This window comes from Branchiostoma lanceolatum, chromosome 9 (assembly GCF_035083965.1).
Source record: "Branchiostoma lanceolatum isolate klBraLanc5 chromosome 9, klBraLanc5.hap2, whole genome shotgun sequence".
Classification (NCBI taxonomy): Eukaryota; Metazoa; Chordata; class Leptocardii; order Amphioxiformes; family Branchiostomatidae; genus Branchiostoma; species Branchiostoma lanceolatum.
This window is the reverse complement of record NC_089730.1, coordinates 2,183,004-2,202,914: the sequence shown is the minus strand read 5'-3', so window position 1 is coordinate 2,202,914 and position 19,911 is coordinate 2,183,004. Positions and strand designations below refer to the sequence as shown.

General features: G+C 40.0%; 1 protein-coding gene across 3 annotated transcripts; it reads left to right on the top strand.

Moving 5' to 3' along the window:
- Positions 1–872: 872 nt before the first annotated feature.
- LOC136441193 (von Willebrand factor A domain-containing protein 5A-like) lies at positions 873–19,828 on the top strand. Of its 3 annotated transcripts, none has more exons than XM_066437332.1 (16): positions 873–1,066; positions 1,714–1,778; positions 3,119–3,321; positions 3,945–4,170; positions 5,255–5,421; positions 6,502–6,607; positions 7,405–7,636; positions 7,985–8,129; positions 8,795–8,874; positions 9,512–9,626; positions 10,396–10,554; positions 11,608–11,782; positions 12,102–12,317; positions 13,065–13,274; positions 17,346–17,590; positions 17,834–19,828. In XM_066437332.1, exons 2-16 carry the CDS (start codon positions 1,742–1,744, stop codon positions 18,032–18,034), a joined length of 2,517 nt encoding a protein of 838 aa, XP_066293429.1. In that variant the 5' UTR covers positions 873–1,066; positions 1,714–1,741; the 3' UTR covers positions 18,035–19,828. The 3 variants fall into 3 exon arrangements, with proteins under 3 accessions (XP_066293429.1, XP_066293430.1, XP_066293427.1); XM_066437333.1 differs by lacking the exon at positions 13,065–13,274 and adding an exon at positions 13,331–13,384 and having other exon boundaries at positions 875–1,066; positions 17,831–19,828; XM_066437330.1 differs by having other exon boundaries at positions 875–1,066; positions 17,831–19,828.
- Positions 19,829–19,911: the final 83 nt, after the last annotated feature.

The window sequence follows — 19,911 nt, the reverse complement described above, 5'->3', positions numbered from 1 at the left end:
TTGAAATCATGTTTTGAAAAATAAAATGTTGCAGGTATGGTTTGGTAGGCAGAAGTAAATTAATGTTGACCTTATCTCTAGAACTGCTGCCATATTATATGAATGATTTAATAGCGTTTTGCTCCCAGGGGAGAGTAAAATGAAAAACCATTTAATGTATAATGTTGTTGTTGTTGTTGTTGTTGTTGTATTTTGTTTTCATTGCGAAATGCATGGTGCAATTGTTTACAAGTCTGCTAACTGACCTTGGTGAAAGGAATACATGAAGATAACTTAAATGTGACTTAGATATTTCATATATTTTCACCAAAGTCAGACTCTGATCGGTTTCACGACATCATGTGAAAACCACCAGCGGCGTTTTTCATTGTACAATTACAATAGACCTTGTTTGTTTGTTTGTTTGTTTGTTTCTTTTCCAGAATAATTTGCTTATCCGAAAATGACTGTATACGAGAAGACTTAGTGGATTTGATTAAACCCACCGCTTTCTCCCGGAAATATGATTGCGTTTTCTCTAAAAATCGCTAGATGGCAGTTTTCTCACATAAACAATCGGTATGGAAGATCACATCTGGAATTTATTCAATTTCCTAGATTCAAGAGACCTCCAAGGTGCAATTTCTTGTCACTTTGTGTTTCCCGCGACGATTTTCTATTTTCTCAGGACTGAACACTTTTTAATACTCCTAACCTCAAAATTAGAAGCAAAAAACGCACCTTGACCTTTTGAATATCGCGTGCATTGACCCATATCACATTGTTCTGGGTCTGCTGGGTCTGTTTACGTGCAGAAATCCCATATTGGACACGCCCACCTGATTTGCATAAGTGAAATCTATTGTGATTGGATTAAGCGGTGGGCGTGGCCCAGATGTGACGCATCATCACAGTTTCGTGTGTGTGGCTGCGGGCACAATAATGTTGTCATCAGACTAAAATAAAGCTGACGCTGTTCAGATATTTCAGAGTCTAGACGGACGTTTTAACGTTTGTGCTGTTCGTTCTCCATTCCAGCTAGCGTTAGGTTTAGAACCTAGCTAGGTTGTCATAGCTGGTGGAAGAGGTAAGTCAAAGTCGCAAGTTCATACATGTTTGTTGTTGTGCCTGAGCTGAGTAGCATTTGGTTTGGGAACCGAAAATTATTTGTTAAGCCTATTCTATGCTTCTATCTATCTGTGCTGTTACGAGATTGGTGTTTTTCTGTGAGAGTCTCAGGCAAATCATAATGATAGGGAACGGGGTGAGACACTGACATACTGTCAAAGTCTGACAAAGAGGGGGGGGGGGGTTGTAGCCAGGGTGGCTATTTGGGGGAGGGGAGGAAGGGTGGGGCGAGAGCGTCACACTGTCAAAAGGGGAGGGTATTATATATAATGCAATCTGTGTGTGTGTGTGTGTGAAGGAGAGGGAAGGGACTGTGTGCGAGTCACAATTTTTTGGGGTCAACTTGGGGGGGGGGGGGGCGAGAGAGGCAGGCAACTACAAACTTAAAACACTGCAAAAAACTCCTTTATCCTTCTACTGCAAAATTAGTCACCACAAACATAATTGAATTTACAGCATATGATCTTTAGGTATTGAGGAATTGAATGTTACTTCCTGGGTTTCTCTTCCATGGGGAAGTGAGATTGAAATGAGGAAGTGTTCCTTTTAATAGTTTTATGTTGAAATGATGACAATTGATTTGACCCAATTCTTTTAAATCTATAGGTAGATTGGACCTTTGACCTTTGACACGATGTATGGCCTGAGATGTCAGAAGACTGCCAAGCCAGGTAAGTGATATCATTTGTCTCAAATTATGTAATAAGATGGACTTGAAGAAAATGGTCACAGTAGACAGGTTATAGTTGTGGACAGGATTCACTGAAATATAATAGCTCATGAACATACAGCAGTCTTGATAGACGCATCAAAAGGACAGTGACTTTTGTAAGGTCTAACTAGCTACAATTCTACTAGTATACCTAGAAGCATACAAGTGGATAGTCTACTGTCAGCCAGTGTAGTTAAGGTCTCATCCCTGAGTTACTCTATCTGTGTGTAGACTCCCAAAGAGTCTGTATGCCAAAAAATGAACAGCTGCATGAACATGTGTTTATATCAGTGGAAAAATTCCCTTTTAGCCAGCCCAACTGATCTCAAGCGTCAAACTGATGAAAGCTTGTTTGTAACTGAAGAAATTAGCAGGTAAAGTTCAGCAGCCGCGCGGGAGGTCGGACATACGTGCACAACCCGACATCGTAGGTGATGCGGTGGTGCGCTTACAGCTGGAAATTGCCTTTTTCGGGATGTAGCTAAGTGCAGTTTGTAATTGCTATAAAAAGAGATTGTATGTAGTGAAACTGTTGGCAATTTTTTTTACATGATCTAGGTTAAATGTGCTCAACATGAAATGAATAATGGTGCATTATAACAATGTAAGCCCATGGGGCGAAAAAACTCATGAATGAGACCTTAACGCCACAGACTCAGTACTATGATGTTAGTATGCCTGGCAACAGCTGACCTACTACTGAGTACTGGACAGGTGTTAATTTGAAAAGTAAAATATGTAGGTCCAATTTTTGTGTTGGAAATTACAGTTTAACCTTGCTTCTCAGTATACTTACACATAGTGCTGCGTACTTATATACACCGGACCTGAACTGGACTTATAAATGTACAAACATTGAGGTTTAAGGAAGATAAATAAATAAATGTCTGGAAACAAGTGCTGACTTGCAAAAACTAAGATCTCTCAGTTGTATTCTCCTTTTTGTTCTAAACCATGTAAAACCTTCCATTGATCATGAAATTGGTGCTGGAAAAATAAATAAAAAAACATTGTGTTTGTGTTTATTACTGAACTTTTGTGTTTACTACTACTGACTTCATATGATTTTGCATGTTTCAAATTCCATGTAAGATTTATGCCAATATCGATCTCATATGTAACCGAAAAAATATTTTTATATGCCATTGGTTCAGGTATGGACTTCATAATTCCGGACCTAAACCTGAACCTCTGGACCTGAATCAGGACCTGAACCTGAACACGAGTTTCAGTTTTATAATACACACCACACAGCACTATACTTACAATTATACAAATGAATGTTTCTCATTGTTTCAGTCCCTCTGAAGGAAATAGATGTCCACGTGGACATCATCGGATACGTGTCCAATGTCACGTCTTCTCTGGAGTACCATAACGGGGAAGACAACCCGATCGAGGCGGTCTTCGTGTTCCCATTGGACGAGACGAGTGCTGTGTACAAGTTCGAGGCCCTGATTGAAGGTCGCAGAATCATTGGCAAGGTCAAAGAGAAACAGAAGGTAAATCGGCCTGTAAAACTTTTGCTACTTAATAAAGTGGGTAATAGACATAGTGTCCAGACAGTTTATATATAAAATAGATTTTATTCCATAAAAATGAAAAAAAGATTTTGAAGTTTTTTGCTGAAAAGGGTCCTAGTTGGCCATTTTGATGACTTAGTTCCTGTGAAAGAAACCTAGGGAGGTTTCCATGGCACAATGAGCCAGACTGAGTATCTGTCGTGACCAATGAAAAATGATAGAAAAATTAATATGCATCCAGTTTTAGTTTAAACTAAAGAGCTATTACCTAAATTTCTACTGGTCGTGACAGAGAAAATGCAAATTAAATGTGTAGGGGACATTCTACTGGTACAGTAGCCCTTTTAATAAGCACAGTAAACAGTGAATAATGGCTTATGTTCTAAAGGAACACATCCATTTACAGTTACAGTAGCCTACATGTCGTGTGAGTGACAACACCCAGGATTCGAACTTCCGAACTCTAGATCCATGCAAAGACAGGGTCACTAACCACTAGACTATGCACACAGCTCATTCCAATATTAGCTTTGATAGTAAGTTGATCTACGTGTAAAATGGTTCGGCAGATAATTATTTTTATCATGACACCACACATACAGGCGCGAGAAGAATATGACGATGCCATAGCCAGCGGGGAGGGGGCGTTTCTGTTTGAAGAGGACGACCGTGCCGGAGACGTGTTCAAGTGCAGCGTGGGAAATCTTCCGCCCAAAACGTCGGCCACCATCCAGCTCAGCTATGTGGCGGAACTGCCCGTGGAGGCTGACAGCTCGCTCAAGTTTGTACTTCCCGGTGTTCTCAACCCACGCTACTCATCAGATACAGGTTAGTGCGGTATAATAAAGGTTGTATAAATAGAGTTAGTACTACTCGGTGTATTCATCCTCGTTCACCAGGACCCTTCCGCTCCACGTTACATCGCTCGCGTAAAGGGCCCTGGTAACATGGGCTGGCATCCATGGTTATTGCAGGTCGACAAGACTTGCTTATGAATAATTAATGAGCTAACCCTTATTTGGCACAAACGGCAGTTGTAGCTCATGAAGAGTTAATGAGCTAACCCTTATTTGGCACAAACGGCAGTTGTAGCTCATGAATAATTAATGAACTAGCCGTAACACGTAACCTGATTGGTTGATAGCTTCCCAGCGTTCTTTGCGCGCTGGCTTCCGATGAGAGGAAGCAAACGGTTTTTAACCCCTCTGATTGGCTGAAGCTGTTTTGGTGGCGATATCGTCATAACCATGGATGCCAGCCCATGTTACCAGGGCCCTTTACGCGAGCGATGTAACGTGGAGCGGAAGGGTCCAGGTGAACGAGGATGGGTGTATTCTGTATGATGAGGTACAAATTTACCAGCCCGACCACGGGAGGGCTAGGACCAAGGATGATATGGAATACACCGTATAATGCATTCCATTTATGTCGTATACCCAGCCAAGGAAAGACACATTTCAATATGAAATGTGATAGAAGTTTGTCCAATTCTATAAATTAGTATAATGATATTTTTAATACTCAAACATGCATAGCAGTTCACGCGGTGCACGCAAGGTACACAGTATGTTCAAATTATTTGATGGAAGACCACGTGTTACAAGTAGAACCTCGTTGATACATGTCAAGTAAACGTAATCCAACTATGAATGCCAATTAATTCACAGTGAACATAGCTACCTGTTCAGAACACAGTATAACGCCTCAGAAAAAAACATATTTTTGTAAAGCCATAAGAACTACCTGCTTTTCAAAAATACATGTATGTGAACCATGAGTGAACTGGTTGCCACATTCACTGAGACACCATAATTGGATTACCTCAAATGCCACAGACCCTTTACCTAATGCCACAAACCATGTATCTAATGAAAAGAATACTAATTTGAAAGTCATTGACTGTATGCTTCAGGAGCTGCTGCCTATGACGACACATACATAGTACCCGGTGATGTGGTGACCTCTGGCGCTCCCTACAAACTCAAGCTCAAGGTCAACGTGTCATCACCAAACTCCATTGACAAGATCGAGTCCCCAAAGGCTTCTGTTGACGTGGCATATGGAGGTACTTCTGCACAGGTATTGGACCAAAAGCTATTCTTTACCAACCGTCATTTTGCCTGATAGGGTGTACTAGTAAGTTAAGACTGCGTACTTACATGTAAAAGTTAACATTGGTACAGGTACTGGTACAGTAGTTTAGGTACAAGTTACACAGACATACAGACAGTCAGACAAACTGAGAAGCAGACAGGCAGGCAGGCAGGCAGGCAGGCAGACACACACATACACACACAAACATATTATTGTACACACAAAGAAACACACATGCATGTATATACACACACACAGACACAAAGACACACGCAGACACATACATATAGTCATACACATACACACAGGGATGCACACACACACAGACACACACACATACACACACACAGGGATGCACACACACACAGTCACACACACACACATATAAATTTATACATACACACAAAGAAACACACATGCATGCATACATGTCACACACAGACACAAAGACACACACAGTGTCACATACACACAGGGATACATGCACACAAGTCACAATACAAACATACACAAAGACACACACACACACATACACACACATACACCCAGTGTCACGCACACATACATACACGCACATACTGCACTCACACACAAATAAACACACAAATAATCACATTGACACACGCAGACACACATTTTGTGTTCACATGTACAGTCAAACGTGTGTTAGTGGTCACCTGGACATAGCAGCCAACTGTCCATATGCATAGTGGTCATTTTTTGTCAGTCCCTTGGATTGTTCCCATTGACAATAAGCATTAAGAATTAGTCTATAGCGGTCACCTGTCCAATGTGGTCACAGTCAGGTGATTTTCGGTCCGGCCGCAACGCCAACACTGCCGATTACGGTCACGGCGCGTGGTCAGCCTGCGATCGCAGCGTGGCTGCCAGCCCTTTGTTTACAACAGTGGCCGAACACGTCAAGATCAATTTATCATTCACATGTCTGAGCTATTTTACTCAATTGCTAGAGGAGATTTTAGTTCATTATCACGATTGACGATTCATGCCCGGTACGTGGAAATCCTCTGGAAAACAATTTGCCTACTCTATGTCCACTATCAGGTGACACTGAAGGATGGCCACAAGTTTGACTCGGATGTGGAGCTGTACGTCTACTACAAGGACAAACACAGACCATTTGCAGTGACCGAGCTTGGACAAGGAACAGGTATTTGTATTTTTGTGAAGCTCAAAATTCAAGATTTTAATGATTAGAGGCTTTTAAGTGCTTATTTCACCCATGACAGTCATTAAGATACAAATTAAAGTTACTGCAAAGCAGACATTGTGAAAAGTTGCAACTGCAGGAGCAGGTTTTGTGTCTGACTTTGAAAGGGAATAACTCAAGAAGGGATTGATAGATGGTAATGATTTTTGGTAACTAGATAGCTTGAGTGATGATGTACATGATTAGATACTTCCTATACAAATCAGTATCTAATTTGCATAATTAATGAGGAAAGTTTATACATCTGCCAAATTCCATGATAGGACTCTGAAACATGTGACATATGTAACTGATGAAGAGAGAAATATTATGATATGAACTCTGCAAATGAAGACCTCATTTGCATTATTAATGAGAATATACTATAACAAGATGGCCTTGGTGGATGGTCATGATTTTTGGTATGTAGATAGCTTGTGTGATGCTTAGTATGATTGGACGAAAATTATGCAAATCAGATTCTATTTTGCTTAATTAATTAATATTAAATAATAAAGGCCCCATTTGTATAATTGATAAGTATTAGCATAACCTTCTTTGTTAAGCTCATAATTTGTTAGCTCATACTTTGGACATGTTATATTTTAAGACAGTCAACTGGTATGATTTATAATTGACGAGGAACACTCCTAATACGTCAGTCATAAAGGTTAAAATCATTTGGCGAAGGTATGAGGTCTTGGAACTCTAGTTGTTCAATGATATAAGATAATAATGTCCGATTTTGTCAAAAATAGACGGCTTCATGGCAGACCACACCGTTATGCTGACCTTTGTACCTGACCTTTCCCGCGAGGACCTCGTCGCGAACTGCGGGGAGTTCATCTTCATCCTGGACCGCTCGGGAAGCATGAGCGGTAACAAGATCAAGGACGCACGAGAAACTCTCCTCCTGTTTCTAAAGAGCCTTCCCATTGGCTGTTACTTCAACATTGTCGGCTTTGGAAGCAGCCACCAGTCACTGTTCAAGTAAGTTCTTGAGAATCATGAAGTATGTCATTGAGATTTATTTTTGCTAGGATGCAATTTTTCTGTAGGCGGCTGTGGTAAAGGAGATTTTTTTACAGTGTTTTAACTATTTGCAGATGAAAGAAATATGTGTTTAAATGTTTATTTTTTACTGGCCTTGCTGGTCCAAGCCATCCTGTTTGTTGGACCCGATAAGGGGATATGGGATCCATGTGTGGTATTCTCTATCTATAAATTATGTACACTGTACTATATACATATAGTAAGCTTTCTAACTAATGATATATATGTATGGCATTGCGAATTACTTGGTGTGTTTAAATGTGTCTAATGACGGTACATCTACAGGGGCAGTCAACAGTATGACAACAAGAGCCTGAAGACAGCCTGTAAGGCTCTGGGGAAGATGGAAGCAGACTTGGGAGGAACTGAGATCCTCCAACCTCTACAGTATGTGTACAAACAGCCTCCTATAGCAGGGCATCCCAGACAGGTGGGATTATATGACGTATTATGATGCAACTGTATTTGTTTGTTTGTTAATTTGTTTGTATTGCATACCCGGCGAACCGTCTCATGGTTTAACACACCAGGTTTGTACAAGTTGAATGTTTTGACAGATTTATTTGATCCCCTCACACCGGGATGGACCCGGGGCTACTCTTTTCGAAAAGTGTCATGGGCTCTATGGTTTTTAACATGCCTGAGTTGTGGCTCCCCTCAAACATGGGACCTCAATTTATATATAGTGTCCTGTTTGATGGACGTCCCTAGCCGAAGATACTAGTTTAGTGCAACAATGTATAGATGCATGTACATGACCTGATTTACACCTGACGTGTAAAGTGAGGAATTGGTATAATTTAATGCCTTACCCATGGTCACAGCATCGAGAACTGTCAGGGGTTCGAACTCAGTTAAACTCCAGGTTCTGAGTCAACAACTCTAACAACAAGGCCACGCGTGCCACCTGATTGGTGTATTCTGTCTGTATCACCCACTGGAGGAATACACCATGTTGTTCTAGTCTTTTTATGCTCCACCCAAGAAAATACACATTTGTGGTCCTGACATAAGTTACAATATAACTTTTCATCGGGCGAATACTGTGTTCTACTACCATGGTTGATGTGTAGTTAACTGTTGCATACTTTACAGCTGTTCCTGCTGACGGATGGTGAGGTGTGGGACACGCGGGCGTGTGTGAGCGAGGTGGCGAAGCATGCAGACTCTGCCAGGTAGAAGTTACTTAAAGAACATTTTTTTGGGAGAGTGGACAAGAGCCAAAATTCAATTACGTAATTATGATAAACTTAGCACATGTAATACAGCTTTTGTCGCTTACTGACAGACAATTGTTCCAAAGCTATTTTGAATATACAGACCTACATGTAAGGTGTTGCCTTTAAGTTAAGCTCTGTCAGTTGCTATGAGACTTTTTGGATGAACCAAGAAGCCAATTGACTAAGATCGATGGTGGTATCGAAGAAATAATTAGATAATCATATTATTGCCCCCTATTCCCCAGTGGCAGCTAAATGTTAGTTACTGCAGGGTGACAAGTCTGATTTGGCTGCAGTACCATCACTCTTTTGATCCATGAAGGGACTTACATAAATTAAATCACTGCACACATTTTAAGCAAAAACACACACCATTGCAACTTGTTTCATCACTATCACATTTAGCTACAAAAACACTGATCTAAATCAAGATAAATTTTGATATAACGAATTATGTACATGTAGTACACATCATAATGGAATTTGTTTAAAAGCCATAATGTTAACTAAAAAGGTTGTTTTGATAGGGAGTCTAGGGACTTTTATGCTGCTTTTGAGAACATTTCTCACCCTATAGTGTTTTGCCCAACAGGTGTTTCTCTGTGGGTATTGGTGAGGGTGCGTCAACTGCCCTGGTCAAGGGTGTGGCCAGGGCAGGGCGTGGCAAGGCGGAGTTTGTGTCTGGAACAGACAGGCTGCAGGCAAAGGTACGTATTACATGTATATCTGACTGTATATCCAAAAACATCTGGTCAAACCTGTACAGAAAAAGAAGAACTTTATTGTGCGACACTTTAATCTGGTACAATGTATATGGCAACGTACGCACATGCATGAAAGCTGAACTTATGATTGTTAATAGTTAACAAATACAAAGAACTAGTCTAAGCTATGAGCTAACAGTACATGAACTATATATTAAGTGACCACATGTGCATAAAATCACACGGAATTAAAAATTGCCAGAGACTCATATTGCAAGCATACAATGTGCTTTTTCACCTGGAAAAATTTCCCATCACATCGAAATGGGCTCAGGGACTGAAAGATAGAACACAGGGCGTTACGAATTGCTGCAGAAAATGTGATTTAGAGCTCAAAGACTCATCTGCCAATTGATTTTCCTGCTGTGTGATGGGTGTAAGGAATGTGATAAAATTTTATCCCAAGATTTTTTTACTGTCTGTATAGTGGCCACAGTGTTTTCCATTAATGTTCTACTTGATACCTGAATTTTTTTTTCCAATTGACCCAAGATTAGATATTACTGCATGGTCACAATGTTTTCCATTAATTTGAGTACCTGAAAATTTTTGCAATACGATTATCATCAGATATTTTTCCATTGATTTCAATCAACCAAAATTTTTAGTAGATATGAATATTTTTGTGCTTTTTAGACCCTCAGTGGCCAATTTATACAATACGGTACATATTATATGGTGTTTTCATGTCGAACCCCCTCCCACCCTGCAGGTGATGCGGCTGCTCAGCTGCGCCCTTCAGCCGACAGTGACAGGTGTAGGCTTGACCTGGCAGCTGCCCAACGGGGTCACAGCTGTGCCCATCCCCTCCACACCTCCGCCCATCTTTAGTGGGGACCGTTTCATCATGTATGCACAGCTACAGGGGCAGGTGGGAACACATTCCTTTATCTTACAGGCCATTCCTACCAGGTGATATAAAAACATTATAATTATATTGCCACCAGCCTGACATTAGCCATCTGCATTATTTTGTGGTTTTACTTTATGTTATAACATGTACATGTAGTTAAATGTTATCCTTTCATGTTTGTCCTTTTTTTGCTGAAATCATAATGATTGTACCGACTTCATTAAACTCATTTCAATCTGTAGGAGAAACATCTGCTAAATTCTGAATTGTGTACATTAGGTTTTACAATCGATCAGTACTTTCAAATACAGTAGACTTGAAAAAAAAGTTATTCATTCTACACTAACTGTATACAATGTACTGATAAGTAACAACATATTAAGTTATGAGATGTAAGTATGAATTACTGTTACAGTATTACATTAAACATTGTATTTTTTGTACACAACCAAGTGTTTTATGCAAGTCAACATTTCTTTGGTTGTCTGTCACCATCTTCAACAAGCAATAACGACTGGTTTTATTTTGTATTCTAAGGTAAAAACTTTACTTTTGGGACAACATCTGTTGGCAGCGACACCTACATGTACATGTATAGCTGCAGTATAAAAATGTACAAGTCAGAATTGCCCTGAGGAAGGTGACAGACGGTCAACAAAACCTTGCCTCAAATAAAACACTTGGTTGTGTACAAAGTGCTTTGTGGAATCTAAAATTCACTATATCACAGTTATTTCCATGTAATACAAAGTGAATCACATCTATTACATCAGAATACTGTAAATGCATTTGAGTTTGTGTGGTTTTTATTTCGTGCTAAGGCTAAAATGGAGTGTTTGCAGTGGTTTTTAGTTTGTGGCAGTGCTATAGTCACGTACCGCTACAGTATAAGACAAAAATGTTTGCGGTGGCTTTAAGTTCGCGGTGAAACGGTATCCATGAAAACCCCGAACATAAAACCACTGCAAACATTTCTGCATACTGTAACAGTCACTGTCACAGTGATAGAGTTATTTCATGGTGTGTTTGTTTGTTTGTTAATCAAATTGACCAAAAGATTTCTTTTCCCAGCTCCCGGTGGATGTTACAGAAGCATCAGTTACCCTGAGCGGAAGGGTGCTCACTGAGGAGATTAAACACACCTTGGACTTGACCTTGAAGACACAGGATCAGGAGATGCCAAGTGCAGATGACGGCCCTGAACCACAACAGTTGCACAGACTTGCCGCCAAGACTCTGGTTAAAGGTAAGGCTTTGTAATATTTGTTCTTGATTTTGCAAACTGTGAAATCAACATAAAGGAAATGAGCTGTAACTTCTGTTACCGTTGGAAGTAAGAGGTTCCTGACATTAAGATTTGCCAGATATAAGGTGCAAAACTGTTGTTTTTATGACGACATAGAACTTTCTCAGCTTTTAAAAACAACAGTTTGCCACCTTATAAATGTGGCATATTTTAATGTCAGAAACGTCTAATGCCTCAAACGGTAATGGAAGTTACAAGATGTGTATATTTAAATGCGAACGAGCGTATATTCATATTGTCCTTTTTCCTCCCTAACCAGAGCTGGAGGTGAATCTGGAAAAGGACAACGGCGACAGCGAGAAAGTCTCGGACTCAGCAAAGAAGCAGATCATTGACCTCAGTGGGGCGGCCAACGTGGTGTCAAAGTTCACGTCGTTTATCGGCGTCGACAGCGAGCGGGAAGAACCGATCCAGGGCGCCATGATGCGAAGGAACATCCGCCCTCCGATGATGTTGGCATGTATGGGAGCACCAGGTAATCTATTTTTGTGATTATGACCGTTTTTCTCATTCTATTTTCATTCCATGTACATGTTTGTATTTAAATTTTTTTAGACTTTGTAAGTTCCAAGTAGTGTGGAGGGGAATGGACTATAATTTTGATTATTGTTAATAGGAAAGGAGGTCTTACTATACGAATCAAATTTTCCATGGCTTGGCCTACCACACCTGCAAACATTTAGCTCCTGTACTGCTAATTGTCAATGTTTTTCATTGTGTCACTACATGAACAATGCTTCTTTTGTTCATCTTTCAAATTGGCAGGGATGAATTTCTTGGCTGGCAAAGCATTCTATGATGTTGACATAGTTTTAAGAAAGCAAAAATTAGTACATTTTGTATTTGTTTATGTTGCCATGTTTTTTTTTTTGTGATGGCGGTGTGGCGCAACGGATAGAGTATTGGACTCAGAACCAATAGGTCCCGGGTTCGATGGTCACCATGCCCCTGGCTAGTGTTGTGACCTTAGGCACTTTACACAATCTGAAAATATGTCAGTAATGCGGATTGGATTCTGAGTAAAGTCCATACCTTGGTACACACAGTTTCAGAGGGTGAAATCAATGCATGGTCAGATTCAACTTTTCCCTTCCAGCCCTGTCTTTTAATGTTGACCTTTTGCTTACTCTTTACTTTGAAATATCTGGGAACAAAGGAAATTGGTGTTGCCTCATCACATAGTAGGTCCCTTCGTTCACTATAATTTGTCTGTCTTCTCCAGTGATGCTTCGGTGTGCAGCTGCTCCAATGGCATTATCATACGATGAGTGTGATTCGCCAGCGTACGGATCATGCCTCGATGAAGTATACGATGACTGTGATATGGCCTTGTATAGTGCTGATCACGAAGAAGTAATGAGTCTGGAAACTGAAGAGAAAAAAGAAGGCATGGCCTCACGAATTGTTGGTGGTGTAGTGGGCCTATTTTCAGGTGAGCTGGTTGCAGTGGTTGAAGTGGTTGAAGTTTGGATCCTTGGATTGTTTCAGGTGGGATGAGACGTAGGCTGGTAGGAGGGGGTCCTGGACCTGGTTCTTCACAAGGTAAGTTGGACTTTTCATTATGATATTAAAGACCATGCTGATTCGATTATAAATGGATGACATCCTCTGGGAATACCAAAACCGACTCGCCTGTGTGTGAAAAAAAATTGGGAAAAAAAAAGCAACATCATTTGATCATTATGAATCATATCAGGAATGTTGAACAAAATTAATACATGGTCAGGAGTGTTTTATACCGAATAATATTCTTCATTTTTGTTCTTTCACATCTAAATTTTTTTTTTCAAGATAGACTTTGGCATTCTTAGCATTATTACAGTGTTCATTTTCCGACATATTTTTCTCAAAATTACAGTAACTGTTAAACTATTTGCTCATTTTTCAGCCACTTTGTACAGTTTACAGTATCAATGGTGGAAACATTTTTTTAGTATCTTTTTTGAATTGATGTTCATGCCTATGTCATGCATATAATCAAATCAACATGGCCTTAAAGCTAAAATTTTGTAATTTTGCTTTTGTATACATATTTAGTAAAATTGGTTTTGATGGAAGCAGGGAGGAGAATACATTGCCTCGTGCATTGGAGGGACTGTCATGATGCTATGGTGAGTCATACTTGTTTCAGGTTATGGCATTAGGCTGGCAAAAGGGGGTAGAGGGGGATCAAAGCCAAGGGGACTGATGGGGAGGATGAAAGCTGCCGTCATGAAAGGTAAGTTAGATTTTTCCAAGCTGAAGATTTTCATTCATTGTCTTGATGTGCACTAACCTGGGCGCCAGACTAGACAGGGCCGCTAGTGATTTCCTTTGGCGCCCCAAGACAGTCAGCACGCCCGATCTGAATCAACGCACCGGGGAGTTGTAGCCCCGGAAGTGAACTCCCCCGGTGCGTTAATTACAGTATCGGTGATCATGAGCTTGGAGCTCTGTGCCGCCGAAGAAACTGACTAGAAGGAACCGGATAAAGGGAACCGACTAAAAGGCCCGATATACAGTCTGGAGCCCAGTGTAGATACGCACAAGCACACGTAGAACCCTGCATGAATTAGAACATGTGATTATTGAAAAGAAATTATTCATGACTGTGTGGACCTCATTTCTTGGAGCTGTGAATGTTCACCAAGTTGGTAAGTCAGATTTACAAGACTTAGTAAAACTCTTTTTACAGGACCACTGTGACGTCTGAGTTCTCTATATCAAAATTTGGGCTACTTTCAGCTGCATGAACACCACATGCAGTGACTGCTTTTGATTTTGCAACAAAAGGTGCAAGAGTTCGAGATCTCAATATTACCTCCGTAAATATTTTGAGTTCCTTATATGTATTGTTTAATTCTGTGTTTATCATTAATGCAAATGATGTTTTGATTAACATTATACGTGTTCATTGATCACTTCCTCTCACTCTATGGTGAATATGACAGCGTGTGGAAATTACATGATTGTATATAATGTTAACTACCAAAAAATGGACCAATTACAATACCTCCCTGTAAAGTAGCTAATAGTAGCATCTTAAATGGACCCAATGACCTGGAATGCCATTCAGTTGCCATTATATAGGTTCATAAATCACTGATTCTGCCAACTCTGACCTTGACCTTTTGTCACTCTGTGGAGAATTTGACAAGAAGTCTTTTATCCATACAAATGTAGTTTGTGCGTTCTTTCCACAACACCTGTAAGCATGCAGTAAGGAGTAACAAAGTCCTGATGATTATACCCTGAGCTAAGTAAGAGTAGCAGGAAAGATGGGAAGGAAATTGACTGTGGAATTTGCAAAATGAAATTTACTTCAGAAAAAGTATTGTCAACTTCACCTCTTTCCGTTCAGAATTGTAATGTTTATCCAAGGGGGTGGTTTATCTAAATCATGATGTTAAGTTCAATCAAACACAATTTCAGATAATGTTCCGGGTTTGGTCATAGACATACAGACTTTTACTTTGTACGGAGTATTACTTTATTAGGATGTTGGAGTTTACTGGTTCACATTAACCATACAATATTTTATGTGACAACTCACAAGTAGGAGTCTACTATTGTGGTGAGAATGCCATCCCAAACTTGACAGATTCTCTACTCCTAGTCTCGGTTCATGATTATCTTCGCCGAGTACTTGTACTCGGAGAAGATCATTATCTTCGCCGAGTACTTGTACTCGGAGAAGATTATGTTTTCGGTTGAAAAATCTGTTGTGTGGGTCTGAATGTATGTCAGGAGCATAACTCAAGAAAGCTTCAATGAATCTTTATGATTTTTTGTAGGTATGTAGTGGTTGTGCGAAGGAAGGTCAAGTTGGAAGATGGTTCACCTTGCGTTTTTCAACAGTACTGCCGCGGACTTTGCATTTTTTTGTGTTTGTATGTAGGCAAAAAAAGTGACGGAAACGTTGATGGATTTTCATCATTTTTTGCAGGTGTGTAGATGTTGTAAAAACGGAGGTCAAGTTCAAAATTGGTTCCCCTGGTATTTTCCGTCGGTACTGCAGCGGGCTTTGTGTGGATGTGTATTTGTATGTCGCCAGCATAACTCAAGACGCTGTTGATGGATCTGTATGATATTTAGTGGATGGGTAAGGTTTACAGAAAGGAAGGTCGAGTTCGATAATGGGCCTTCTAGTGGGTACCTAAGGTACTGCAGCGGAGCTTCAAAAGTTAGGGGCATATTTTCTGAAAGTGCTCTGGTCATGGTTTTCGTGTGGTAGATAGTTCATGCCACAGAAAGTAAGTTCTGTAAATTTGGGCTCCCTAGCGGCTTGTTAAGAACTGCAGTGGGTGTTTTTGTTTTGACATTCGGACATGAATAACTTGAGAAGGGGTCGACAGATCGTCGTGATGTTTGGTATGTAGAGAGCTCAGATGGTGCTTTACATAATCAATGACTTATTATGCAAATCAGGAGCTAATTTGCATAATTAGTAAGGAAAGTTTGTTAACCCACTGCATTTCATAATGGGACAGTGTCAGGTCATGTAAACAGATGGCCTTGCATAAACGTACATGTAGGTCAAATAAATAAACTATTCTCCAAGCAGAGGTGTTGGTCCTGCTGGTTTTTAACGCGTTCAGTTTAGGCACTTTTGTTCAACACGGTTGGCGAGATAACGAAAAGGGGACAAAATAGAAAGCCTGACAAAAACGCCTAAAAGCTTTGATTATTTGGCGAAGATAATGTGTTCGTGGAACTCTAGTTAATTTATGTTTTCGGTTGAAAAATCTGTTGGGTGGGTCTGTATGTATGTCAGGAGCATAACTCAAGAAAGCTTCAATGAATCTTTATGATTTTTGGTAGGTGTGCAGTGGTTGTGCGAAGGAAGGTCAAGTTGGAGGATGGTTCACCTTGCGTTTTTCAATGGTACTGCAGCGGACTTTGCATTTTTTTGTGTTTGTATGTAGGCAAAAAAAGTGACGGAAACATTGATGGATCTTCATGATTTTTTGCAGGTGTGTAGATGTTGTGGACACAGAGGTCAAGTTCAAAAATGATTCCCCTGGCATTTTCCGTCGGTACTGCAGCGGGCTTTGTGTGGATCTTTATGATATTTAGTGGATGGGCAGGGTTTACAGAAAGGAAGGTCAAGTTCGATAATGGGCCTTCTGGCGGGTACCTAAGGTACTGCAGCGGAACTTCAAAATTTAAGGGCATATTTTCTGCAAGTGATATGGTCATGACTCATTCGCCCCCCATTTTTATTTCCAAAAGGTATGGTGCATAATCAAATTTGCAGGGGGTGATAAGCATGTAATTGTTAATCACTCTCCATAATAAGCCTTGATTATTTGGCGAAGATAATGTGTTCGTGGAACTCTAGTTGGAATATGTATCCTACATTTTCTGATCCTAAATCCAGCGGGTATACTGTTTGTTGCCCACATTGTCTATGAACTTGACCTTTTTCTTTACTTCATGCAATTTCATCTACATCTGTATTATATCTATGTTCAATACTACGTTGCTCTATAATTACGTATTATTTACCCTTGGATTTTTACAGGGCCAAAAACAAAGAAAAAGGCAAGGGCAATGCCTAGAAAAATGGCGATGGCAGCAAGACCAATGGGAGGAGGATTCGGCGCAGGTGTTGCTGCTGCTATGGATGATGAAGAAGGAGAAGACAGCGCCCCTCCCTCAACTGTCATTCCGCTACAGATGGCTGAAGGATCATGGGAGCTGGACGATGACTTGGCGGCTGTTCTGGGGGTGAAGTTGGACAGACTGACAAAGGAGTGTCCTGTACAGGTACAATATGATCATCTCTGCACATGTGTACATGTGCATTATGCTTTTCTGTCACAGTGGTTAAGTGAAACTGCCTCTGAGTTTGAATCTTGGCTGTTGTTTCTATTCTGCTCAGTTACATGTTGATATTTCACTCTACTTGCAAGTACACTAGTGGTTAAGGGTCCCTTAGGACTGGACATTTAAAGCCAGCAGGGAGAAGGTTCGGTAAGCAGTCATACTTCTTGTTTCTTTCCACAGAAGAAGGCGGTGTGGGCAACAGTGCTCGCTCTGGTCTGGCTTCACACCAAGATGGCCGACAAGAAGGTTGAATGGCAGATGCTGGCGCGGAAGGCCACGACCTGGCTGAAGGCACACCAGGAGGGATGGTCCGCCGACGATGTTGTGGGAAAGGCGTGTACCGTCCTTGGGGCAAAGGTCGATCCCAGTGCCGTCCTCGGCTGAAGAATAACACCCGAGTCCATCTTGTGACGGTTCACATTTTGAACACTTTATCCTTATATTTGTTATTAACTGTTAGGACCGAACTGTTGCAAAACTAAATTTAGTAACTGGTGGGGACTGATGATGTTGCTTGTTTTGACTAAACAAAGCTCGATATTTTCATACTGGTATCAAATCACGACCCTAGACAAGCGGATTAAGGGTCTAAAGTGCAAGATATCTTCAAGTTACACATTGTAGGTTTCGCCATTTACAAATGATGAGTATAGATTAAAGTTCTTGAATTATTAGTTATAGATACTAAACTTAGCGGGCCTTTGTTAACAGGCTGTAGAGCCAATGCCTTGTTGCATTTTATTGTTTTTAATTATTATATTGTTTCATAAGTTGGGTCACACAGAACTGTTGAGTAGATTTTAGGCCTATTTAGTGGTGATTTTGTATCAACGTTCAAGAGTTCTGTTACTGATATGTTATTTGATTTCCTGAACTGTAGTTGATTAGTCCGGGGTTTTTTTTTTCAATACTTTAATAATAATCATATATCGAATGTAGATGATGATGGCTTTATATTTTGGAGAAGAATGGGAAGATAAGAGAATTCTTTAAACTTTAAGGTCAAGTATCTATACATGTGCTGTAAACGTGTTTAAACAGTTTTGGAGAAATCACAGAAGAGTGCAAAGAAAATTAGGATTCTTTGTCACAGAGTGTAACTCTGGGTATTTGAAGACCACCGCGTCAAAGGAACGGTGTTATCGTTAACACCTTGCTACATGTATCTGAAATTGGAATATCTTGGAGGTGACTGATGCAGATTTTATATACTTTATTAGTTGATGTCTTTTAACTTTTTCACTGTCTTATTTAATGTCGCAATCTCAGACTAGGGTACCCACCAGAAATGTTTGAGTTGACGTTACACAGTTATTATCTGAGTCTTTCGTGTTCCATTTAGAATATTGCTAAGCATTCCATTTGTTGCTAAAGTTATGAAATATGAAATTTTTTGAAAATGTGTTATTGTCAAAGTTAATATGGTGACTGGTGTTAGTTTCAGTATAGGTCTGCTGGCCATGCATATGGTTTGTTTTTAGGGTTGTTATGGATAATTGTGTAACAAAGAATTATTATTGCACATTCTTATGAGACAATTTTTTGTTGAACTAAGTAGAGCAATTAAAAGGAAAAAAAGGAATATATGTTCAAAAAATTAAAAGCCAAAGCTCAAAATATTCTCTGAAACAAGACTCTGCCTTGTGTGTTAATGTGATAGATTTTGAAATTTGAGAGACTCGAGATCTATATAGTACTCTTAGGCCACAGCAAGTAATTTTTATGGATGACATCAGCGCGCTCATTAGTTTTCGCTTGATTTCGAAATAAAAAACAAGAAAGTCGTCAACATGCCAAAAATTGGCAAATATGTTGTAAACGTTGGCAGTCTAAGGTGTTTCCCTGCATATGAATACAAAGTGTAGTTCCTGCTCATGATGGTATGATCAGCTGTTTTCTGCATTTGTTCTAGCAAGGACATTATAATTACATGTAAATAATGGGGGGGGGGGGGGGGTTCTAGTAAATTGAGCTGTATACACAAGGTGTTTCATCGCATATGAATACCCAGTGTAATTGCTTCAGATGATGGTACAACAAGCTCTTTTCTGCATTTGTTGTAGTTAGTCTATTGAGGTGTATACACATCTACAAGGACATGTTTACTGTTGAATCAAGGAGGTTTGATATTATATATGAATTAATATAACAGGACTTAAAGACCTGTTGGTCATGATATCATATTTCGTTGCCTCAATTCTTGTTTTTTTTTTATTATTAAACAACAGAAGAATATACAGGACACAGAGGTGATGCACTCT